At 43.3% G+C, this 26,950-nt stretch overlaps 1 protein-coding gene across 5 annotated transcripts in view; it reads right to left on the minus strand.

Moving 5' to 3' along the window:
- DPF3 (double PHD fingers 3) overlaps window positions 1–20,321 on the minus strand; it is a 170,865-nt gene extending 150,544 nt beyond the window's left edge. For 4 of the 5 annotated variants that reach the window (XR_010070660.1, XR_010070659.1, XM_063331476.1 and 1 more), the window contains exon 1: window positions 20,269–20,297. Coding sequence is in view for 1 of the 5 variants with exons in the window: in XM_063331472.1 (XP_063187542.1) it covers window positions 20,269–20,300 (32 nt within the window). In the remaining 4 variants the exon portion in view is untranslated. Of the gene's footprint in view, window positions 1–20,268 lie in introns of all 5 variants that reach the window. The other variant, XM_063331472.1, reaches the window with a different exon arrangement.
- Window positions 20,322–26,950: the final 6,629 nt, after the last annotated feature.

Genomic DNA, 26,950 nt, shown 5'->3' on the forward strand with positions numbered 1-26,950 from the left:
GTGCAACAGGACAGAAAGGACAGGAAAAAAATAACGCTCCCTTCAGTCAGATCAGACCACTGCAGATTTCCCGGGCGTTAACTCTGCCAGCTCTGACACAGACACCCCAAACCAATGAATACCTTATAAGTATAGGAACAACTAATTCAGATTTTTTTCCCTCTAGAACGAATCTGAATATAGGTTTTACTTCCTATCCAGTCTGAATGAGACACCTATAAACAGACATTGAGGGTGGCAAATTTCTTAACTGTGATGTCCATTAAACAAATCAGCATCAAACACTTTGCATTCACTCACAACTTCTAGCCCTTATTTAGCACTTTACAACCATTAATCTCAAACTCCTCTTCAAGGAGAGATATAAAGGATATAAAGGAGAGATATAAAGGATTTTATCTAGTCTTTGCATAGGGAAACAGCGGGACAATAGGGTACAAGACTTGGCTGGAAATATGCAGAAAGTCAACGGTGTAGGCAGAAACTAAATGCAAGTCTCTGCATTACCAGTCTGGATCATGCCATTTCCTCTGTATAGCAGCCAAAGCCTATGTTTAATAAACAGGTTGTCTCAGGTTGTTGCAAGACCTGGGTGAACTGGCACACAAATTTCCCCCTAGGGTTGACATGAAGAAGCAAACGTTGCAAAGAACAAAATAAAGCTCTGGTTATTCAGCCAGTAATCATAATTCCATCTTGCATTTCTGGGTCTCTTATTCTGAAAGTTCTCAAGGCCTTTCTTGCAACATTGCTAAGTACTATGTGACTGCCAGAGCCCTTGAAACATAAAAATGGCCATACCAGCTCAGACCAAAGGTCCATCGGACCCAGGACTCTGTCTCAGACTTCAGCCAGTAAGGAATCCCTAAGGAATGCACAAAATATGGACAGGATATAGTGATATTCTGCAGAAAATATACTGGTATATTCTCTCAACCTCTGGCAAACTGTGATTCAGGTACCTTGGTATTCAACATTCACTGAAGGATTTTCCTTCTGTGATGTTGACCCTTTTTGAACCCAAGTAAACTCGGGTTCAAATACATCCATTAACACATCCAATACATCCCCATACATCCAATTATAAAGAGTTCCACAGCTTTATTTAATATTTAGTGGAAAAGTATCCCCTTTTGTTCCTTTTAAACCAGGCTCTTGATAATCTCATTTGATGTCCTGACTTCTGGCTTCAAGAGAATGAACATCCATCCCCTAACTGCCCCTTCCATGATGCTCCTGATCTCATGAACCTCTCTCATATAGAGAGAGTCAGAAATCTTTTTGCAGACTGGAAAACCCAAATCAATTTAGTAATTCCTCATATGGAAGTTGTTCCTTTTAATCATCCGTGTTTCCTTCTCAGTACCTCTTTGATGTTACTGTATCCTCTTCAAGACAAGGAGACAAAACTGCTCACAGTATTCACCATGCAGCAAACCTTGGGTTTAGATAGTGGCATAGTAATGACGTTTGTTTCCTTTCAGAGTAGCTCCTAACAGTCAGCCTGCATCTCTTCCTTTTTGTCTCCCTTTTTTTCCTTCTTCTTCTTCTCACCTTATTATTATATTTCCCCATTATTGAACAGAAAGCTCATATTTTGGTAGATCTATTATAACTCCAAAACTTTTCAGTGTCAGTAACAAGTTCCGTCCCCGTTGCTGTATATGTTGATTTGGCATCATGTTTCCCCACATGCCTTAATTTACATTTATCTAAACTGTACATAATCAGCCATTTTAATGAGCCAAATCATTCAGTTTCATGAGGTCCTTCTTCCTCAACACTTCACAGCAACCTAATGTTTTTCCCACCTGAAGAATACTTAGTATTGTCAGCTAAGTTTGCCACCTCCCTCTCCACTTTCTTTTCCAGATCATTCGCAAATATCAGGCAGCACAGGCCCAATTACTGATCCAGCTGGGCTTCCACAGGTGACCTGATGAGTTGTTCCTACCCTGTGTTTCCAGGGTTTTAACCAACTGTGCCTCCAGAGGACTTCCCAAGGCAGCTTAGTTTCTTTAAAAGCTTCTAGAGAAGAACATTATCAAAGCCATTTGGAAACCAGGCTGTGTCACAGTGGCTGCTGAGTGGGAGTGGCTCCCACTGGAGGAAAGCTCTGCTCACCAGCTGCAGATGCCATTCCCATCTCTCCTACCCTCCCAGCAGGAAAAGGAGAAGTAGGCCTTGTCCTTCGCCAGTTCTCCATTCCAGCTTTTCCTACTTCTTCTTTCCCCATAGCCGGAATAGCACTGGCCTTGGACCTTCATCCTCAGAAAGGCAAACTGCCAGGAAGCCCCAAGTCTCTTTAGAGTGCGGGCATCTGCAGTCCCAGGGAGCATCAGTGCAACTAGAGTAGGTGACACTCTGCATGAGCATGCTGAAGAGTGATTGTGTAAGAATTAGTGCTATATAAGTATGCTGCCAACTTAAAGCAGGAAAACAAATGTCTCACACAAGCACCGAGTAGCTACGATTTTATTATGAAGTAACTTTCATCACCGTTCAAACAATCCAACTAAGCAAAGGTCTACTAACCCCACAACTCTTTTTAGTGGTATCTTGAAACAAATAAGGATTGGGTCTAATATCAGTCATGACAATCAAGTCCACTGTCATATTATATATGTTTATTAATATGTAAAAGGAAACATTGAGTGAAACTCTGAGCAGGCCTGTCAGAAAACAAAACCACTCCACGTAACTCCTAGCAAGTGTCTTCTTAGGGATCAGTGGCACTTTCGGGTCCTCTATGGTCTCTCCAAGTATGTCCCCTCTGATGCCCTCTGCAGTGTGAAAGCCCATGGATTTCCTCCTCTGGGATCAGGTTCTAGTCTACACACAAACTCTTGCATATTGATTCTTTCTTACCCATTTTAAGTTCCCCACCCAAGAAACTGTTAAGAAGTAAATACAGAAAACAATAACAACCTTCCTAAAATAAAGTGTGGTTTAACCGTAACAGTAGGAAAAAGGAAGAATTCAATAGTTTTTAATATAAAATCTTTTTGTGCCTTCTCCGTCTGAATTCTAACCTTCCAGGAGGATGCAGCAGCAGGTCTATCTGTATGTCATCCTGTTCCCAGCTAGTAACTATCCAAGGGAGCACCATTTCACCTGGAGAGAGTTCTATTCCCTTCCCATTTGCTGGGGTTTTTTTGAGTTTGTTAATCCAAAACTAGTTCAGTGTGATCCGGTGGAGATTTCCATGCCAGCTGCATACCACCTGTTACTACGTGACACCACTTGTGGAGTTCATTTATGGATGCTCTTGATCTTGCTTTTGCCCTCTTGATTTTGTTTGTTTCTTTACCAAAATCAAAAGCCTGCTATTAAACTAAACTGAGAAATTATACGATAAGCATCCTTCACAGACAGCAAATAATCAGAGAGAATATATGGCATCCAAAACACTTCTTACTAGAAAGATGAAAATTTCTGAATAGCACCGTCCTTCAGGATGACTCAGTGAAGCTAAATGCCTACAACAAACTGGGCAGGAATGTACTGGGAAATTTAAAGGCTATGAGCATCTTCCGTCATCTGCTATCTCGAGGCTGCTGTTTACCATCTTGAAGTATGGAACCACACAGGGTGAGCACAGCTTATCTGACAGAAACAGTTTTGCAGGTATCTGAAACTGGGAAGTAACTACCATGTAGGGTTATAGGGCACAAGAGGATCATTTGAAAGCAGAGAAAATTAATCGTACAGTTGGTATTAACATATGCATGAAACATTGCTTTAAAAGTTCAAACAGCAACTGTCAGCTGAACAAAGTTGGCACAAGGGTAACAAATGAGTTTTGCAATTGTGCTATTTTTACTATGTAATACCAATACTGTATAAAAGAACAAATGTTGTGTATATGTTCAATGCCAAACCTAAACTGTTGCTAACAGTGCTGTTATGATGTGATTAAAATGTCACCATCATTACTTGCTGAAAAGGATTTTATTCCCTCCTTCCCAAGCAAGTGTTTTCATCACTGGAGTTTTACCAGACATGTTTGTGAGAAAGAAAGGTGAAGGAATAACCCAACTCAAATATTTAAAAGCATTTAACCATTCTGGCTCATTGACAACTGTACGCTCTCCCTGTGATTTTTAAGACCTACTGACGCCTCATGGAAAAAACTTTGAAAAACATAGTATTGAAAAACAATTTTGCCAATGTGTCATATTTTCTGTCTTATCCCTTCCCTTGCTTCTCACTAGTAAAAGAATCTACATGAAAACAGAACCTTGATTCTTTAGGTAGACAAAACTTGGATCTGAGCTGTGCCAAAGCATGGGGGTGTTTGGATCCTGTACATTAAAGACATTTAACTTCGTATCCAGATACAATCTTCGAAGCTTGCAAGAGGTGCTGAGATCCAGGATTTTGTTCTGACCCATCCCTGTTACTAAGAAGTCATCTGCTGTAGACTTCTGCTAAGGATCTCATAGGTGGCTGCTGATGTCAACATTTGCTGCCAAATTATAAGCATCGGGCACTACTGAATATCTGAGGTAGAGGGAGATTCTGAAAATTTAAGGAGGGGAATAAAAGGAATTTTCTCTGGTAGTACAGTTGTCTTGAAATAACATAGACTTGGTTCGTCTCTCATACTGGCATAACTTTTTGGACTTCAGTGAAATCACACTGGCTGAGTACAAACAAAAAACACAGTCTGTACGAAGCTAAAGTTTTTTTTTCACATTCAGTATGTTGAAACAACACATTCCAGCCCAGCCATTGAAGCTCCTGCTGCCTTTTAAGCATAGAAAACAGAGATTCACCCCAAATCTCCCACTCTGCAAATTACTGTGAGTGGAGAAGGAAAGCAAGCCAAACTTCCTCAGCTCAAAAAAATGCCAAACTGGACATAATTTCAAAAAAAAAGAATCACATTTCAGCAAGGCCTTGGCGCTCTTACTTCCTGATTTAGCTACACCAGGCAGAGCAATGGAAACACTGGATAGATACCTTCCTTGGGAATGTGCAGGAGGGGATGCTTTTTACGTGACCTTGCCCCTCCTTTTATCAAAACACTTCTCTAACTTTCACTGACATTTACCCCTTTGCTCCAAGGACACTGAAGCAAAGCGAGAGGAAGACTAGCACGCAGATTGCCCGCCTGCACCAAGAAAAGCTTTTCATCAGTGGATTTACTGACAACTGGGATATCGAAGGAAGACTGACAGATTGGTAAGTGCCCAGGGTTTGTATTTCACTGTTGCCAAGTCACAAGACTAAAACCACAAATCTCGCAGAGGACTAAAAAACTAGAATTCTGTGAGGGGTGAACTGACACCTACCATCCGCGCTGGGAGAAAGAAGGAAATGGCAACAGTACATCAAGCAGCCTCCAGATTTCTGAAGTGCCACCTATCTGATCCTCTTGCATTGTGTAGTATCACAATACTAGACAACCTGTCACACAGACTTCAAAGAGGCTACTTAGTTTGAGCAGAAAGAGCTGAATTTGCCCACAGAACCCCATTGTACTTTCCTCTGAATGACCAGAGACAAGCAGTAATTGCTAGATGAAATGGAAAAAAATAACTAACAACTCCAGTCCTAGTTCTCCAGTGTCTTGCACTTCATATGGTCATTTACATCTGGGAAAAGTGAACGTGAAACACTTCCAAACCACAGAGGCAGTAATTTACACTCACTTCCACTGCATTAGGCATGAGACTGAAGAATCAGACCCTCTCTTACAAGCAAAATGTCCCCGACAATGAATGACGAGTAAAATATAGGCTGTATAATTCCACTTGTTTTGGAAAACAGTCAATTTAGAAAGGTTACCATAAGACAGCAGCAAAAATCTGCTCCTGAACTCCCAACATCTCAAGCTGTAGCCTTGTCAATAGTACACAGGGTGCAAAAGACTATGGCCAGCTCAGGCCATTAGTTTCCTTTCTGGGCAGGAATCCCAGCATAACAGATACTTATGCATATTCTGTCCTCATTTTATCTAATTACAAATATCTCTCTAGGGATGGGGAGGGGAGAAGAGGTTTGATCACACGATTTTAGGTCACTTATGCAAGGGATTGCTGGGATATGCATTGATCCAAAGAGTACTGTAATATTTCAAAAGTTCCCAGAGCCCTCCAGTAAGAAAAAAAAAATGCATATATGTATCATTTTTTCCTATTTATATGCATTTTTGAAACTGACCAGGAGGAAAGAGTTGAATCATATACTGCTATAAATCAGTAGGATGTATATGGAAATGTTTAAAATGCCAAGACATTGATTAACAAACAATATGATGTTTTCCTAAACACCATCTGTGATTACATTCTTTCTTTCCTACATTACAGACACACACAAATATACATAGACTATGCATACACACAGTTTTCTCTGAATAAGACCAACAACATCAGAGAAAAATGGAATAAGGTCATTTAAGAAAAAATCAGCTTTATCTTGCTCGTTTGGATTTTTACTTAACGGTTGTAGCTTTAGTGAAAGATGCAACATTGTTTTACATTGATGAAATTTTAAAAGCCACATTAAGGCATGATCTAATTAAGTAAAACAACTTTATATTAAGCAGAAGTGCCCCTGCTTGCCCTAGATCAACATGGCCTAAGTCTTCTGCAGTCCAAGAATAGGTACAAAATTGTATGATTTCTATCACCATAACAAAGTGCTTCAAACCTGTTGCTGAGTGCTTCAAACCTGCTCCTTAAAGCATGGGAAGAGTGGAATACAGCAGAACTTGGGGAATTTCTTTAAGAGAAAAATGCAAGAATTGTTTGAAACTCGTATGGAAAGACTGGAGAAGTTATCGGCTGAATAATTACCTTGAAAAAGGACAACAGAATTAAACAGACACCCTTCGGGAACAGAAAACACTAGTAACAGAAGAAAAAAACAGATCTTAAAGGTATAGGGAGAATTGCCAAAGTCAAAAGTTAGAACTTGCAAAAGCTATTAAAAAAATAGTAATATTCTTCAGACATCAAAATAAGTGCGATCAAAGAAAGTTCAGCTGTTTTGCAGTTAGAATGGTACATAGATTAAATATAATGTAGGTACAGGCCAAGAACTAAAGGAATGCTGTGCTTCAGTGGGATGACTGAGGTGGAAGCCACAAAGACATTTGTGCAGTCAAGGCATAAATTCTGAGTAATGTCTGCCCAAGAACTGTGACCTGAAACCATGCATCAACTATCAAGTTCTTTAAACAGATACTGCAAAATGTGGTTACTACTATATTACTGAAGTCTAGCAAGCAAAATAAAATTAACTGGTTTAGAACACAAACCTTGCAAATCATAGCAGTACGGCTGAGACAGACTTTACTCACATGCAGTTTTTTAAGTGCAAAATGATCAAGGACACTCTTGAACAAGGAAACGACTAAGATACAAGATCCATACCTTGTGCCCGAGTAACTTGACACCTTGCTTTCATAAGATACTGATATTCTAGACATCTGCTTCTTAGCTATTTCGACTTTCAGCAAATGTTTCATACAGTACAAATGAGAAATTACTGAAAATGGAGAAGATGAGGATTCGTACAAGAATGGTGATATGACTGAAAAAACACTGAAAGAGGGTTGGACAAAGGTAAAATCCTAACAGAGACAGTAATTGGCTGATGGGAGGTTACTTCAGCAGTTCTAGAAAGGATTGGTCTGGGGACTGATCTTATTCAGTATTTCCATTAACGACTTTGGCAGAAAAAGTACGTGTGATGATAAAAGTTAGCCACTTACATAAGTCAAAGGGACATCAAGGAAATTAAGAATATCAGGCAAGAAGGATTAGATGGAGTGAATTCACTATAAATTTCACTTAATACCCTCGAGATCATAATCTCAACAACAAAAACAGCTGAAAGGGCAGGAGAAGAAACATAACAGTATCGGTCTACCACAGGATGACTATGAACCACCAGCACAATACAAGCACAAACAAATGCAAAAGCAAGGTGTTCCAGAAGAGGTAAAAATATAGTTACTACAGAGGGCAAAACCTCACCTGAAACAGAGTACAACTCTGTCTACTCACACGCGAGAAAGTTGATTGTGAGTAATCCAAGCTGGAGTAGAGAAGGCAAAGACAATGAATACTCCAGCGATCAAAGGAAAGGAAAAAGATAGCACAGACAGTTTAGTATATCAAAACAAAGACTGAGAGCGCTTATAATAGTGTTGTACAAATGCATGATAGCAGAGAGGAAGACACGAAGGGAGCAACAGTATGTAAACTAACGACTCCATGCTGGCACCAGAACAAATGGGTATAAACTGGTCACAAGTAGGGCTAGGCTACGGATTAAAATGCTATTTCCAGCCATCAGAGCAGTGGGTTCTGGAACCCTCCCAAGAGGAGTAACGGGAACAAACAGTCCAAGTGGGGATTTAAGACAAGGACTTTTCAGTTTATGAAAGGGATTATCTGACATGGTACCATGGGACTGGACATAAGACCCAGGAACCCTCTTTTAAACCTACACTTCTATTAATTGAGCCTCTGTGGCCAATTTGGTCTTTGTCTTCTCATCTGAAAGTACCCACTCAGGAACCAATTAGTGACAACTGGGATGGCAGCCTTTATGATATAGGTACCTACCCACTAGAAACAGGATCAGGCTCACCCACATCTTCAAGACAAGATATTAAGTATATCCTCTTGCTTTAATAGGCACTCTAGCCCAACCTGACCTTTGGTGGTAGTACAAGATGCAAGAAAATCATGTTGAAGCCACTGTCGTGGCCCCTGAAGTGCTTTGCCAAGAGACCACTAGAGCCAGCATCCAAACCATTCTTCCAGAGGCGTGTGCCGAATTCCCTTCAAAGGTAGTCTGTGTCAAACCCCATGGGTGAGCATCTCCCAGACACTTCAGCCTCCAAGAACTCACTACTCTTTCATCCAGTCCTGTTAGTCAGCTACTCAGAAGAGACCTCTGCACTGCAGGTGCTGCCAGGAACACCACACAAGAACTACTAGCCAGCTTAATGAGGCCTTGTTGACAAACGAAATTAAAACCCAAGGGAGGCAAACGGACAGAAACCAAAAGAAATATCCAGGTTTAGCAAGAATCTCCTCACACCAACACTGAAATTTTCATGCAGCTTTTGTATCAGTGTAAAGACCTAACACTCAGCATTTGAGCTGGCCCCTATTGGAAAAAAATAGTACTTATAAAGACAGAAGCAAAAGGTCAAAGTCCTACAGTCCTGAAAATAGATGTGTTGGGGGGAAAAACCTGACAGGTCCTGATTGATAACCATGCTTGAGGGAAGCTGCTGGAGGAAAACTGCTGCAGCAAAGGCTGCAGGGAGTTACTGTTCCAAAACCCTGCTGCAGCAGAAAAGGCACATGTGGCTGCTAGAGCAGGAGATGGACATGGTTAATTGACTGGGAAACTTTAGCAGAGATGGAATTAATGCAAAGAGCTCAAAGCCCAGGCGTGCAATTCTGTTACCAAGGGAAGGAACCATTCGGCTGGAATTGCAATCCATCTTCAGGTCAGAGACTTTCCCAAAGGCAGAGTGCTCACCCCTCATCTGTTCCTCCTCTTCCCCTCCGAGGGGTGCAAGAAGGAGAAGGTAGCTGGAAACAGCAGCCTGGGAAATAGACTGCCCTTTGAGGGCCAGCCAGGTTTCGACTTTGCATGGTGTGTGTTTAGCAGTGAGGAATTCGGAAGACGTGTCAGGAGAGAGCACTTCTCCTAACCCTAGGACTTTGTGGAAAAGTTAGTTGTGGAAACAAAACTAGAAAGTTAATAATAGGGGAGGAGGGAATTTACTTTCAGATCTACTCAGCAGAATGAATACCTGAACCAGATACATTTGCAATCTGGTCAGATGAGAATGCCAGGAGTTAGTTACTGTGGAATCGCAGCAGTAACATGGAAAAAAATACAACCAAACAATTATTTTTTTAAAGTAAAGCAGACTGCTGAGGAAGATAGGAAAGACACAAACACAAACCACAGACCAGATGACACAGATGATCTTATGCAGTAATGCGCTGCCAATATTTTGATAAGTAGCACCCATGACTGTGTTGCTTTCAGCTGGTGTCTCAGAGTCACTTTCCTCAGTCAGAGAGGACTAGATCTGGGCAATTCTTCATTTCTTCTGCCATTTTAACAGAGGCTTTAAATACACTTACACATACTTACGAGCAGCCTTACAAAATAAATTGAGTCAAACTGTTCTCACACCAGTGACTTTGAATTCATCGCGTGAATTGTACTGAACAGACTGTCTGGTGTGCAGCATGTATATTTTGAAATGGAAACCTACTTACCACTTGGTTCATTTCCATGGTAAAATCTTTGCACCCCAACAGTGCCTTTATCAGCTCTAGGCATAAACCACTGCCATTAAGGATGGGTTAGCAATATTTATTGGTGAACTCCTTCCATCAGAACAAGGCAGACAGTCTTAACTCACTTTCCCACTCTTCCTCCATGCCCCCAGTTGCAGCTCAGCCATGGAAGGGCTACCAAGGAAGGATTCCCATTCACTTTCAACACATGACTCATATGCTATCTACCACTCAACACCAAAAGCAAAGCAATGTGACTTCTAAATCTCCAATTCTGTCAACAGTTGACAGTGTGACTAGCGTGACCATCACCAAATCAGTCAGTGCATGCCATTCCTCCCATCAGAATAACGGAGAAAATAATCCCACAAAAGAGACTGTGATGCTTACTTTAAGCATGATTATAAAGCATTTTCCTGCTCTGGCACAAAAGTGCCACATACTTTACATTACAAGTAACAAACATTTTTCCCAATTCTTTCATGCTGGAACCTCCTGAAATCCTCATTGTAGGACATGTAAAGAGAAAATTCCAGGTGGGAGAAATTTTGTATAGGTCAGACTGAGCTTTCTGCTCAGTCTGAAGAAATCTCACTTGGTAGAGATACTCACAGTAGGCAAAGGTAGTCTTTTGCAGGTAAAGAGGGACTCTCCTTTAGACCTGTATTCATGTACAGGAAGTTACCCACATTTTCGCAACAGATAATTACATTAGTGCCTCCTCTCCTCAGCCTGATTAGCATGAGAGTCATACCTGACTGTGAAAATAAGCTCATGACTTATCTATGCCATACAACAAGTCAGGGGTCAGATTTAATTCAGTAGGCTCTGATCTGCCATGCTGCAACCACGAAACAAAGCTGTCTTTCCCTGTCCACGGAGGCAGAACACTGAAGTGAATCTTGCTCCAAAACAGCACCAAAATGTATCACCTCATACTCCCTTATCCTCCTCCAAACCACTAGGGTAGATCATAGAGAGTCCATCTACCCAGTCCAGAAACCACTAAAAATCTTCCTCTTCATCCTGTATAAAGGGCCTGAAACAAACATTTCATTTTGGGAAAAGGCTCAGGAAGAACGTGTGAGGAAGCAAAGCAACAAACACCACATAAGGTGGATATAAATCCAGATAAAATATTAAAATCATTAAAGGGTTGCTGCTCCCTGAAGGTTGGAAAAAACGAAGAGAGTTAATTAAAAGCAATCTCCACACAATGCTGAGCTAGCCTGTCCTGATAAATCAACAGCTAGGACTGCGCTTGTAGAGGTCAATGGGGGAAAGAGGTTGGGAGGCAGGGGAGAGGAAAGCTAGGAGAAGATAAAACATTTAGCTGAGACTATCAACAAAACCAAATCAGATCTGGTGACAGGAAATTGAGAAGGGTTTTCCACACATTTCCCCCATCAACATTTTCTGGTTAGATTTCAACCTCAGGAATGCTTGTTTGCCATCTAACACTAGCTAAACTGACACAGTTCCCATTCTTTTGTATCAGCACAGGAGAAGAAAGAGAAGTGAGAAGTCTTCAGGGTCCCATTCTACCTGGGGGTAGAATCTACATCGCTCTGATCCACATGCCATTTGATCACTGAGGACTAATATCATCAAATTAACAGAGGGGCACATCCTTTTTGGAGGAGCACCTCCTAAAAATTAAAGAGTCAGTCAGATATGATGAAGCAGCAGCAGAAGTATCTCCGTGCTGCAATTGAGATTTCTTCACACCTGCGGAGAAAGATCTCACTGCGGAGTCTTTCCATCACCAACCCTCACCCATCACATCTCACATCTCTTAACCTGCACTACCTCAACTACAAAAGGTACTAATCTCTGAATTAAAATTGTGCTCCTGATTTTTTCCAAATTTTACATCAACAGGTATATGCTAATGAACTGAAACCTTCAAGGATAAAGAATCCATAGAAAACACAAAAACCTACATTCTTAAAAACATCCTTTAGCAGTTTAAAAAAAAATAAAGCAAAAGCAATCAGAGTGAGCTTGTAGATACATGTGGGTTCATGTTATAATTTCCGATATTGGACACTGGTGAGTGATTTATCTGAACACTCAGGAGGATAGCAGCCTCAAACATCATACAGTTTTTATTCATGGTCAAGACCAAAGGAGTTTAGCAGTAAAAGAGCTCTCTGAACCACTGTTTTCATGATTCCATATTCAGATTGCATAGGTTTTAACGTAATCATAAACATAAAATGTATTTGTCCCCATCATTGACTAAACACAGTCTCTCAGGAAGCAATATTGAGACCACAGTACTCAAACAGTCACAAATCCATGGATGACTGTCTTCAGAACTGTTCTTGAAGGACAAGGAAATATGGACATTACTTTTCCCTTGAGGAAATAATACTAACTTTGTGTCTCTGTTCTAAGTTTCCCTATGGCACTGTTCACTGGATAGTGAACTATCTGGGCTATAACTCCGGCCATTTCAATTTTTCTCCCAACTATTTTACTAATCACGTTAGGCTGTGGATCCACAGGAACACTAGAAACTGCAAAGTTCCTAGAACCAGACCAAAAATTTCACAGACACGTGACACAAAGCACTGAACTGGTGTTCACTTATTCTTCCAAAACATGAAAAGCACCCAAAACATTTTCAAGAGGAAATTTTATTCCAACAGGCATAATCTTTCTTCCTGTGGCTAGCACAAAGCCAACTCAAAGCATAAAAGCAACATAAGCACTGTACTTTGTTTTTTGGCAGAAGTAGCATGCCCGCATCTGATCAGATCAAATCAGCCCTGCCAGCTGATGCGGTAGAGCAGACTGGAATTAACCAACTCGGGGCACAGCCTTATTTCACTGTGCTGCACCTGATTTTCTTTGCACTGTCCAACCTATTCAGATTTTTGAGACCTAAAAGGCAGGGAGCATTAAGCCATGTGTTTGTAGAGAACATCTTAACCAAGGCCTTGTATCTTGCATCACAAGGGGGAATCTGAGAAGAAACATGGGAGAGAAACTATAAGTTACGTGGGGTTCCTTTCTTTTGCATACTAAGATTTCATATACGTGTTACAGTTGGCATTTTACATTAATTTATAAAAATTATGAGAAAGCAAGGACAGCATTATCAGATGTCAGACTGGTATAACTCATGGTGGTGTATGAATGGAGAGATGATCCTCAGTTAGGTTGGATCAGTTCTGTCACAAGGGACTGCAATATTAAATATCGCTTCCAGCCTTTCTCACTAGAAGAATAACACTGATGTAGTCAGTGTCCCCATCAACACCTGAGCAGGGGACTCTCTCCCAGCTACAGCTCAGCAGAACGCAAAATTAATGACTCAGGATTTGGCAAGCACACACTGCTGATCACAGCCACCTAGTGCACACTCATCAGTGCCCGTCCCTGCCCTGCTCTCACTGCTCCACTGACTCCCTGTGAAGCCTCCCCTCAGACAGTGCTGGGGTGCCAGTAAAACTTCCACGCAGCTGGAATCGCAACTCTGACCGCATCCGGCTCGGGCAGGTAACCTGAAAATTGAGACACTTGCTGACATACTCCTGCTATTCCCATACTGGAGGGGATGGGGGTGTGAGAAGGATATTTGCCAGCAGCCATTGAGACACTGCATTATTCTTCTCTGAGACATCTGCTGGGAATCTGTGGTTAAAATACACTCTGCTGGGAAATAAACCATATATAACTATTAAAAAAAAAGTATCATACTTCTTATAATTTAGGCTTGTAAAGATAAAAAAGAATTTAAAACATTCAGTATTCAAGCATTCAGTATATTTCTGTTACATGTAACTCAGTTTAGACAGTTAAAATACACTGGGAAATTCTGTTCTTTCTTTTGAAATAAGAAAGAAGGAAGGAAAACTACTTTCTGCTTCTCACGCACTAGTCCAGTGTATTTGCATTTGTTCCACAAATTGTAGAGAAGTTTTTAAAGACAAGAAAGAAGCAATTCCATCTGAAAAATTTTGTTAAAAAAAAGGATTTATACTTTCTTTTAGATTGTGTTGATGAGATAACTTTCCTTAAAAGAAACAAACCAGTGCTAAAACTGGGACCTGTACTAAGGAAGCGATTAACACACCTCAGTCTCTGCATCCTGGGAAAAACTGCCAGGCAAAGCCAGAAGAGCAGTACAGTCCTAATGAAGCCCTCAGAACAGGCCTTAAGCAATGTTGCCTTGGTGCTGCTTCTTCGCACGTGGGAGTATGTCACCCCAGCCAGGGGATCCTCACATCAGAGGTCGGTCTGTCCAAGGGAGAAAAACGTCAACTCCCGAAACAGATTCATTCCACTCATACAAGTCCTCAGGGATAAACAATACAGGGATGGTTCTTGCTCAAGGCAACATCACATACAGACAACACAGTGATGAGCCCAGAATAAATACCAAGATTGTAAAATTGATCTACTAAGCAAAGAAATTCAGCTCTGACATGAAAGACAAACTAGAGTAAGAAAACACCAGGCTCTGCAAATGATAACCCTAAAAGATGGTTTATTCGCAGCCAATGAAGGCATTGGAATGCTTTATTTCGGGACAGCAGAGGTAGAGCCAACTGTCATAAATTGCAGTATACAGATACACAAGATGGACAAAGTCTGCTCTTGAGTGCAACCTCCAAATACCACACTTCCAGTTTTAGGAAAGCAGAGGAACAAATCAATTTTCATTAGGCTACACAAAGGATGAGCCACATTACCTTCACCATGACTCAGACTGAAGACAGAGACCCATTTTGCTTTGTGTACCAGACTTCTGCATGGTCTGGGTAAACTATTCCCACTCAGACACTGTGAACCCTATCTAACAGGCATTATGCACCCAGCCGATTGGACATGTTCTTACCTTGAAATTATTACCCCCTGAAAAAAATCGTACTTTGGGGCCTCTGTAGCACAACTCGGATAGTTCAATATTGCTTTCACACACCACAAATAATATGTTTTTAAAACTTTTTTAGTGACAACTTTGTGATATAACCTCCATCCATCCACACGACTGGACAGACTGTGAAAGGCTGGAACACCAAAAAAACAAAATTACAAAAGCACTGCAACAACTAATCATGCACAAGCAACTCATGGAACCAGACATAACACTGTAAGTAGCAACATACCATTTATCAGACTCTCTCATATTCAAACCAGTGTATCCTCAGGTCTTCTTAACTTGGCTTCTCTGCCTCCCAATGACTTTGGTTTTATGCTTATGTTTCCTTGTGTAAATACAATAAGATTTATCCCTCATTTTCTCTGAAAGCTGGTGCTGAGATACAGAAAATACAGTTTTCATGTGGACAACAGTTTTGGTTTGAAATGTGTCACACTAGGGCTCATTTATGTTTTTAATTTACATCACAGCCACACTGGAAATGCTGTAGAAATTTTGGTATGTGATTTAATGTGCACAACAACCCTGTTCTGTCAAGCAGAAGAAAATTCCCTTCTGCAAAGCCACATTAAAATCACCTCCACATCACCTGTAAACACTGAACTGGCAACCTAACTGTCCATCCATTTTATTGCTTCCACCTGCTGGAAGTGGCACTACACATTATATTTTCACTTTAATATTAAAAATCAGCAACCAGATGCTTATGCAACAACAGCCAAAAAAAAAAAAAATCAGTCTTCATCAGCACTTAATCAGGATGTAGGGCTGTTTCAGGGATGCATAAAGGGATACGGGACCTTCCAGTTAAGAGTCTCCAGCTTGAATTCAAGCCAGAGTTATCACTAATGAAATATTCTTGCCGTACAAGACCCACGCTGGTCTGTTGCCGACCTGAAACAGGGATGTGAGCACAGACCATTTCTTCACAGGTGTCTCATGACACAGAATTCATCATCACAAGATGGTCATTTGGCAGCCCAGGGGTCGGAGCTGGCTGTCAAGGCAATTTTATCTGAGAAGGTACACCAATTGGAAAACCAACCGCTGCTGTGTGTTTGCAACAGGAATGCAGAGACAGAACAGGCCTGGTAGGGTTTATAAGGTCAGCTCTAGCACTGTGCACATGAGTCTGCGATGCTCTGGTCCCCGAACACCTGTCAGGGAATAAACATCCCCAGGCACGTCAAAGTTATTTGACAATACAGTCAGCATGCAAGCGACCTACCCTAGCAATTGAGCCTAAGTTAGCCTCTTTTGTCCCAGAGGCTGTCTTGAGCAAAAGAAAGAGAGAGTACCAGCACTGCTACTCCAAGGCCAAACTACTGGAAGGCAACAGCTCCTCTAGTGAGCATCCAGGCAGAGAGCTATATGGCATGAGAGAATCTCACATGCAGAAAAGGCAATAGCCTAACATATGTTCCAGTGAGTATGTTTAATTGACAACCTGAAATAAAAGTCAGCTGTGGGAGTAAAGACAGAGAAGAGGTAGGGGAAACCAACTCTGCTTCTAGATAAGACTTTGTAAATTACAAGGTCTTAATTACATTAAATGCATTATGGTAGCATATGCACATCACTAATAAGGCATAGATGGAAGAAACGGGACTAGATGCTAAGACTGGAAGTTGAACAGCTGCATTCTAGACTTGATTTTCGAATTAGAAAGTTTCTGAAACACTTTGCCCTAGTTTAGCCATCCATAAAACAAAGGCAATAATCCTTTCTTCACAGGGGTGTTGAGAGGTTTTATTAATTAATGTTTACAAAGTCCGTTGAGATTTCTGACTGACATTTGAAGTAATTCAGAATACTTTTAAACTGCATTTGTTTCTTCTACTGCACCGCTCAAGTGTCTCCATATTAGAGATAACTAAAGGAGAAGATGGAAAGAAAAGGTATGGAGATAGGTACAGGCTAGTAAAAAAACAACCCAACAAATCCAGCATTTCAAATCCACCCCTGTCCCATCAAAGCTATCTGAATACTGCCTTTTCTACAGATGAAGAAGAACATGTTTATCCAGACACCTGCTGCCTTTCCCTTGCAGATCTGTTAAACCTAGATCTCAGATATTTTTGCCTGTAGCACCATGTTGGTAAACAACAAGGTATTAAATGGCAGAAATAATAGGCAGTCACGTCAGGTTGATTGGATCACCAGAGGAAGTGAAGGGGAGAAGAGCAACGGGATGAAAGCACCAAAAGAGGACCAGAAAGTGAGAAGAGTGCGCTAGACAGAGCGAAAGGCAAGCTGAGTGTAAGGAGGCACCAATCATTAATCAGGGACTCCACACACTGAGCTATTCTATGTAATGTATTCCCACAGATGCTCAGGTACGCTGGAACACATTATCCCGAGAGACTAGTTTAGCATGAATAAGGCCACATATGTGTCCAAGTGCAGGAGATAAACTGAATATTGGAGACACTTAAATGCACAAGCACACACAGAGAGCTGCTTGATACCTGAGCTAGGATTTCTCGGTCTCTACATTGTCCCCCATCTCAGAGCAAAACCTTTGTGTGGCCAGTTTCTGTAGGGGGCGTTTGTGGGTTTTGAGATACAATCAAAACGCAGACAGAGGAAATGCAAATGTCATTCAGCTCCCTTTCATTGTCAGGAAGGACACATGAGGATAAAACACTGTGCGCTGCATCCCTTCCCCTATTATGTGTCCTACTGCTTTTGTCCTAATTTATCCCATGCATAATTTATTTACATGTGTATTGTTTCCCGATCAGCAACTTTAAAGAATAAGTGAAAATTATAAAATGTTTTATTAAACAAGTTGTTAATAAAAAATGCAGATGGTGTCAGACAGCCAGTACCAATTCTATTTCCTCCACATAGCATTAGTACTTTAAAAGGCACATAGAGAAAAGCGAATCCAGCACTTGATGTCTATTGTTTCCTCCTCTCACACCCCCCAGGGGCGAGGGGAGGAGAAGGGAGCTAATTATAAAGAGCCTAATCCTGCCTTCCCCGACTTTAGCAGCAGCGGGATCGGGCCCCCGATTCATTTCGGCACAAGCAGCCTTCGGCAGGATCCGCCCTCTCCGGAGATCCGCCGCCACTCTTGGGAGCCCCACGGTGTCACGAAGTGCGAGGCGAGGAGGCGAGGTCCCGTCCTCCGGCGGGGCTCCCACGGCGGCGCCCCACTCGTCGCTCCCTGGCAGCTCCCGCCTCTCACCCGCCGTCCCCCGGAGGCCACCCAGCCCGGGCTTCCTCGCTACCGCCGATGCTCGCGAGTGGCACAAACGTAGGTGGCTTTTCCCAGGCCAGGTGAGGAGCCGTGCGTTGCGGCCCCCTGGGTGCGCTTCCCGGTCCCCGGGGTGCGCTGCCTGCGCCCGAGCAGCGCCCGGCGGCCGGGAGGGGCACAGGGAGAAGTTCCTCTCGCCCGAGCAAGTATTAAACCTGCCATCAAACGGGGGGCACACCGGCTCTTCCCCGCGGTTTTCAGAGCGTGTTCAGCCCCACACCACCCCCCCCGCCCCGTGAGGATACTCGGACTGCTTTGATTAACCCCCTGACAACTGCGCTCCCCTCTCCCCGCGGATTTGTATATAAGGTGCTTCCGAGAGGACGAGTAAATGAAAGCAAACGTTTTCTGCCAGGACGGAGCAGGAGAGCTGATAAACATGTCAGCACCCCTTCCCAGCTCGAGGCTTTCCTTTTCCTCCGGATCGCAGAGAGACAGCAGCAGGAATCCCTGGAAAAACCTTCAAGTGTTTTTCCAACTCCAGCCGGAGAGACTTGAGTCGGGAAAAAAAAGAAAAAGGAAAAAGAAAAAAAAAAAAACACCAAAAAACCACCAACAACCCTCGCAGCCCTAATATCATCTCTGAAAACTCAAACGTATAAAAACACCCACTCAGCGCAGCCAGAAAGTGCAAACGAAGCGTCACCACCAGGTACTCCGCTTCCCTGCTTTATTAGCAAGAGCGCTGCCCCCGTTAGCAGAGAAGTCGTTTTAAAAAGGTTAAGACAGCTCCTCTCCCCACATACGGTGCCAAATCCCACTCTCCCTAATGCCTTCAGGGATTAACGGCGTGCGCTGCAGACCACAAGGAAAATAAAGGACGCGATCCAGAAGACGAAAACGCGCTCCCGCCGTCCCCCTCTTAAACCGGCCTTATTTCCAGATCGGGAATCCCGGAATATCTCCGCGGCAGAAGCACCTGCCCCCTCCCGCGCACTCGCTCGCTCGCTCCCTCTCCGTGTGTCCCCCGCCAGCAGCGGGTCAGATCCCGTCCGAGCAGCCCTTGGCTGCCGGTGCCCACTCTCAGGATGGAAACACAATCAACTCTCTTTGCCACTTTGAAAAGCGAAAGCTTGTCATATGCAAAACAGATCTCCGGACTTCCTGCCCCAAATCAACGACCGGCAGTCCCGAGTCATTCATTTCACGCAAGTCTGCTTCCCTCCCTCTCCCTTTCGCTCCCTCGCTCCCGCACAAGCACCGAGGTGCGCCGGCAGTGCCCCCGCTGCCCCGCTTTCCGACCCTGCCACCCCCTCCCCCGACACTCATCGGAGAAGCTCCCACTCCTCAAGTCATCCCAACTCCGCAAAGATCTGCGGAGGCAACTCCGAGCTGCGGAGGCACGGCGCACAGACCCCCCACGTAACCCTCCCCGATGCCCACGGCCAGTCCTTCCCCCGACGGACCCCGGGGGCGGCGGCGGCGCGAGCCCGTCCGCGCCGCGGCGGCAGGTCGCTGTCCGGTGCGCGCAGCCCCGCGGGGGCCCCGCGGGACGCCGCCGCTGCCGTCTCCGCGCTGCGCTCCGGGAGCAGCCGGGCTACCCGCTGCCGCCGCTTCCCCGCCCCGCCGCCCCCCTTTCCGCGCCCGGGCGCCAATTAACCGGCGCGCGAGCCGAACAATTTTTTCCTCGTTAATTTCGGCGCGAGCCGCGGGGATGTGTTGCACAAAAAAACGAGCGACTCGCTGGGGCAGAAAGGAGGGCGGGAGGAGGGACCCGCCGGGAGGCTGCCGGCACCCGGCTCAGGCTGGCAGCCGGCGCCGGAAAGGCGCCTTTTTTCATATTTAAACCACGCGGAATATGTACATTTTTGATTCCTACTTACGCTTTCAGGGGGTTGTGAATGACAGTCGCCATTTTGCTACAATGTAACAGAATATTGTGTCTCGGAGTTCTAAAGGTTCGCTCAGGGGAAGCGGCCAGCCAATCAGAGCGCGGCATACCGGCCCGCCGACCAATCCGGCGCCGGGGGCGGAGCCGGGGCTCTGCTAGTTATTAGGGGAGCTGTCAAAGCCCAGAGGTCACTCCCTCTCGGTGGAACTGGCGGCGAGCAGGTCTTAAAGGGGCAGCGCCTGCCGCCGGGGCCGCCGCCGCCGCGCCGAGGGGACCGCGGGGGCGAGGGCGGGCGAGGGGAGACTTTCCCGCCTCTCTCCGGCTCCCGCTCTAACGCGCCGCGTCGGCAGAGGGAAAGCCGGGCTCGCCCCTCGTCCCTTGGCGCGGCCGTCGCTGCCCCTCGTTCCCCGCGCGGCGTGCCCCACCGGGGAAAGGAGCCCGCGCCGCCCCGCTCGCTCCTCCCGCTCCCCGGCAGCGTCCTTCCCGCACTGTTTCCCTTTCTCCAGAGCCGCTCTCCCCGCCAGGTCTCCGGGAGCCGCCGGCGCTGGCAGCGGCTCCAGGGCAGCGCCGCTCCCCCTCCCCCAGGAATTTCCCTCTCCCTGTCACTCATCCCGGCCCGCAGCCCCTACGCCCTTACATAACGCGCGGCGGCCGGACACACTGACCGACCGACCCGGCTCTCCCACAGAGGGACTCTCAGCGCGCCGGGAGCCGGCTTCCCCCTCCCCCCCGCCCCCGCCAGCTTTCGGCAGGAGGAGAGGCGGGCGGCGGCGGGCGGGGGGGGAGCCCCGACCCGCGTTGCGCCGGACACGTACTCCCGCGCCAGAGGGAGCGAGCGAGCGGGAGGCTGGAGGCCGGGAGCGCGGCAGGGTGCAGGCAGAGCCCACCTCTGGGGATGCAGCAAACTCCAGGAAGTCTGGGCTTACCTGCAACTAATTAAAGGAGTTTGCAAATGAATGATGGAGCATGACCTCAGTGATTTAAGAGGTGCCAGTCCTGACCTCACTCTCAGAAGTAAATCCACTGAAGTTCACGAATTTACACCGGTGTAAACTAGGTGTCAACAAGAGCAGAATCAGACCAAGAAGTTTTCTTCTTGTCTGATATTAATGTAAACTTTGTCATCTAGGACTTCTCTCGCAAAAGGTCTTGCCTCCCTTCAGGCACCTTGTATCCCTTTAAAAAACACAACTACCACCAAACCCAAGCCTGCTTCTCCATTCTTTGCATTTATATAACCAGGAGAAACTCAACCAAAGACAGTTAAAATACACTGCTGTAAAACCGGCCAAAGAGGAGACTACAGAATCAACTTGGTTCACAACTTAGTAAAAGAATGGAAGTAATGATGTTTGTGAGATATTCAGGTGTTAAGCAGGAATAGCAAATCTTCTGAGTCAATGGGCTGAACTATAAAATGCAAAGACAACCAAAATCTCTCAACTGTTTGACCAAATAAAACTTTCTCATACTGGGGCAGAAGAGAAAAGGAAGCGGGATGGAGAACAGAAAGCTAGAGAAATGGTTACCTACAGAGAAGAGGTGAGAAGAAGAGCAACGCAGCAGTTTCCCATTCATTAAGGAGTCATCCGAAGTCTTCAAAAAGTTAAGCTAGGATGTGTCTAGGGTTCCTCTTCCCAAAACAGTGCCTACTCCAGCTACTAGGTCAACCTAGGTACTGTGCCAAGTGTGTATCCCTGGAGGGAATCGTCTCTTCCATCAAAGCAATCTAAGCCATTTGGTTACAGGCACTGCTTAGGAGAAATGAGCTTTCTGTCAGCTGGAGAGTTGCCAAGATGCTGAGATCTATCCCAAAACAGTTCTGGGAAGCAATCTTTAAGAATGTTTCCATTATCATATTACATTATATTATTTAATACAGTAGTAGCCCAGGTGACATTGAACGTGACTTCAGACCTCACTCACTGTTCACAGGAAAAGCTAACCACAAACTGACAAGTTTTCACAAGCACACAGTTGATGTACACGCTGCAAAGAAACGAACAGCTTCGCATGTACCTGAGCTGGTGACCCTGAGCTAACCAGGAACCCTACATCACCTCTTGCTATTATGAAGATTTCTGGTTTGACTTTTCTTCTTGCCATGATATTCACTTGGTTTTGGCATTTTGGCACATTATTGGCAAACATAAACCAAATTTACTATTTACCCTAGGATGAGCAATATTCACTTGGGGGATAACAACAACTTTGCTTCACACGAAAGAAAAAATTGCTTAGGACCATATCACACTGCAGAACTGGAAGCAGATTTGTTCTACTGAGAGAATGCACGAAAATCCAGCCAAGCTCTAGAAAGCCCTGAGATACTCTAATGCAAACTGGTGACATTTTCAGAGAATTAAAAAAAACAGTTTGCGGTCACTTCTAGGAGTTTAATAAGTCCCTCTGGTCCTTTTTGGATATATAGGCCCATTCCTGCTCTGCAGGCAAAGAGCGCTTGGTGCAGCTTGGCAGGGAGCATATTGCAAAAACGGGATTAAGCCACACATATTTCCCTTGCTGCTCCTGTTATTCAGACGTTGGGCCTTTATCAGCTACCAGCAAGAGCAACAAAGAGTGAGAACAGCCACAGATGACCTTGGGTTGCTGATAGCCCTTTTCCCAGTCAGACCCCACGTTACTGGCCAGGAGAATCAGTCAACAGCACTGCCTCGCTCAGAGGAATCTCCAGGACACCCAAGGACAGAGCTGCCATAACAGAACTGTGGGAAGTCTCACCCGCGGTAACAAAGACAACAGACTTTGCTACCTATAGATAAACTCCAAGATGCTTCTATCATATGCCAGAAAACCTGATTATTTTGAAATACTTAATGATAACACCATTTTGCTAGATGAAAGGCAGGAGTTGCCACTTGGGAAGGCTCCTGTAGCAGATTTTGGATATTCCTGCCTTAGTCCATGTTTTCTGGCTGTAAGAGGCCTGTTGTGAACCACTGCACAGTGCTTCGACCAGGCTACATTGTATGGAAAAAATTGCCACCGTGTTTTCCTATAGTGTGTTTCGTGTAGAATTCCACAACAGTTAGATTATCATTTTAGCTGGGAAAAGTGTCACAGAGCACTGAGTGGCATTTCATTTGTAACGACCTACATAACTTATTCATGTAATCACTATTTGCAAGTTATGTTAATAAAACTTTTATGCCACACCATAGTTACCTCCATTTTCACATATATACCAGTCCATCATCAACCGATCATTTACGAACTAAATTTTTAGATTAATTTTTCTTCTGGTTTTAAGCTACTGTAAGTCACCAATAAATAACATTACTGTTATTTCACACTCCAACAAAAGATCAACACATCTGAAATACACTCAGTTACATAGACACTAAGTTCCAACTTCAGGATTTGTACATTCCTACGTAGCTGCTGATAGTTTTATTCAGACCCACCTGAAACATAACAAGGAGGCTGCAAGAAAATACAGTGTAAAGATATTTGGCATAAAAACCCTAGGCGGGTATATTTTTAATGAGAGGTTGCCAACTGTTTGGACAGCCATTTAAATTTAGAAATGGGAGGTAAGTTTTGACATAAAACTATTGAGGTAAAATCTACAGCATTAACACAAGGCGTAAGCATGCTGCCTCTATGGGGTTAAAGTGAGCAGGGCTTTAGAAGGCAGAATCCACCATCTCACCTCCAGCCCCCTATAGGGAACTGCAGCTGGTCTCTGCCTAAGTAGAAGAAAAACAGTGTCATTTCTTTTCACTGTACTGGGAAGTGTCATGTCTTGTAGATCTTACTGCTGCCTTCCTGATCCACCTCTATTTCAAACATTTTTACTATTCACATAATGCAAGCGCATTGATACTTTGTGAGGTGTCAAAAATATGCCTGATTACCCTGCAAAGCCTTATTTTGGCTGAGGATCTTTCACTGTGAAAGAGTTTTTGCCCATTATTTGTTATCTCCTGCTCTCCCTTTTGTCTTGTTAAGTTTTCATGTACAGTTGTTCTTTTCTGGAGGGAGGGAAGGTTAGGTTCTTACTTATACATTCCTCAACCCTTGTGAATTGGAAAGTGAAACAAACTAGATACTGACATTGAAAGCCACAAATCTAATTTTGTTATGGAGGGAAATGTAAAAGAAAAATGGTTGTTAGTCTACCAAAAGCCATATGTTTTTTCAGCTTTAATATTCCCAGATATTTCCAATGATATACAGCTTTATTTTCTTCAAATACATTAATATTCAAGGGACCAGAGTCATATAGGTCTAAATATGACAGCATGCTCTGCGTGCTGTAATGTAGCTTGTTAAAGCAAAACAGGGCCCCACTTGCACAGATATCCTGCAACAGATTTGAAGTCTTAACCCCTTTTTATTTATTTAAAGCTGTGCAGGAATCTCTCATACAATGTTTCTTGTCAGCCCTCCTCCTCACTTTCTTTGATCTTTACCAATAGTTGGTTAGCTGAAAGAGGAGGGAATGATATCAGAGTGTCAACATTACAGACTCAACACCAGCCCTCTACAGACAAATCACCAAAAATTTTATGCAGTCAGCATAACAAAGATAACTATGGAGCTACACCGCGTAAAAATTGGCGCCAATGATTCATTCTTTGCAACCTTGGGAAATGCATTCTTAAAAGGTGACCTCAAAATTTATTTTTTTTTTAAGCAAAATTCCCCTTCTATAGTTACAACAATAATTTTTGGATGCCTTTAGACCATCTTCATTTCAGGCCTGATTTTGGCTTCCCAAAGTTTTAAATTTGTATTCACTATCCAGTTTTCTATCACACTACACCTGTATTACATCTATGCTGAAGTCTAGACTCAACCCTGTTTTTTTTTTAAATGGGATGTTCCAATAAAATATATATATTTTAACACTACAGATGAGTCTCTACTACTAAGAAGTACATTGAGGCCTTAATTTGAAGTTCTTGAAAGTTTTGGGAGACAGAAGTTGTTTAAGGTTCCAGATTCTTGTTCAAGTCTGTCCCCAATTCAACAAACTGCTGAAAATCTGTATAGTGTGATAGCTAGAAAATTCTTTATGTTATCATGGATTGGTTTTACATTTCCTCCAACAACAGAAAACAACATTACAAACAAACTGCCTCAGAAGGAGAATACAAATCTTTATACTAGCCACTGCAGTACCACAGTAATAGTAGGAAAAGGTATCCAATAATACAGATAGACACATGCTCTGAAAAACGCACATACAGTAACTATGGTTGTCTTCTCCATGAGGGTAGTCATTGTTACAATTTAGATGGGACAAAACAGAGTACCCATCATGAAGCACAAGATTTACAGGTCCAGAGTCACAGGTCTGCCTGCCTTATTTCTTAAGTGAGTAACTAGCTGGGGAAAAAAGAAAAAAAATGAACACTTTAGGACTTCTTTTCACTCATCCCTGCATTAAAGCTAGGGATAAGTATTTCTACGTCTACATCCATCAATGGCACACAGAGGTGGTACCCTGATTAATCTGAGATAATGCTGTCTCCTGTCTCCATCTACTCTCCATCTACATCGCCTCTATTCGGTGTGGGGCTGAAAGGGAGTTTCTAATCTTGGAGGGAGCAGTTTGCACAGATTAGGGCATAATTACATGGACAGATTTGACCCCCCAAAAAAGGAGTCTGGGGATTCTGACTACCTACAGTTTTAACCACCTTTAAACACAGATTTCAAATGCAGCCTAAGAGTGCTGCAACCCAACTTCCTCTTGCCCATGAGTAGAAAACAGAACGTAATACCTTGCTAATCAATCTTATCTCTAATAAGCACAGAGCACACACTGTAATTATGATTCTAAGACAAGTTTAACATTTGGATTGAGCATAATGAATAGCACTCTGCCTGAGAAAATTAACAACTCTGAGAAAAACATAAACTGCCACATTCATCCAAAGAGAATGTTAACTTTGAATTTTGCTGTTGATTTGAACCTTCCTTCATTACTTTCACCTTTCTTTCATTACTGATGAGACCACCTCAAAGAAAGGAATGAATATTTCACTGTGACTATCTGCTGTCTTCACTACGGAGAAATTTTTTTTTTAATAGAGTAGGCAGAAATGAGCTGTCCAGACACAGCTTGAGAGTAACAACTTTTTTTCTTTCAGTATTCAAGATTCCTTATTTATAAAGAGTATTTTGGTTTTTATAAGGCCAAATACTATCATAAGTAGGCTACTTTTGTAGCACAAACAGGAGTTATAGAGTCTACAACAAAACTGGTTGGGTTTTTTGGCTTTTTTAAACTATGCTGAAAATTAGATTTAACCAGAAAATGTCTCACCTGCTAATTTTTTTTAGGTTTTTAATATTATTTGTGAAATATATTTTTTTAATTATTATTATTTTAATAACATCTTTAATGGTTTCACCCCCTCTTCCATATAAATACAAAAGAATTACAGTGTTGCAGCTTTTAAATTTTTTTCTTTCCTTCTGTTTTGTTCTATTATTTTCAAAACGATTTTTAACCTAAAATATCCTTCACTGTGTAAAAGTTCAGAGTAAGAAAAATAAAACCTGATGGGGTGGTTGAAGTGGGAAAGAAAACATCCACATAAACAGCAGTTTGGAATTAGTGAGGGGATAAGAATCATAGAGTCATAGAATCATAGAATCTTCATGGTTGGAAAGGACCTTTGAGATCATTGAGTCCAACT

The sequence above is a fragment of the Chroicocephalus ridibundus genome, chromosome 4 (assembly GCF_963924245.1).
Source record: "Chroicocephalus ridibundus chromosome 4, bChrRid1.1, whole genome shotgun sequence".
Lineage (NCBI taxonomy): Eukaryota > Metazoa > Chordata > Aves > Charadriiformes > Laridae > Chroicocephalus > Chroicocephalus ridibundus.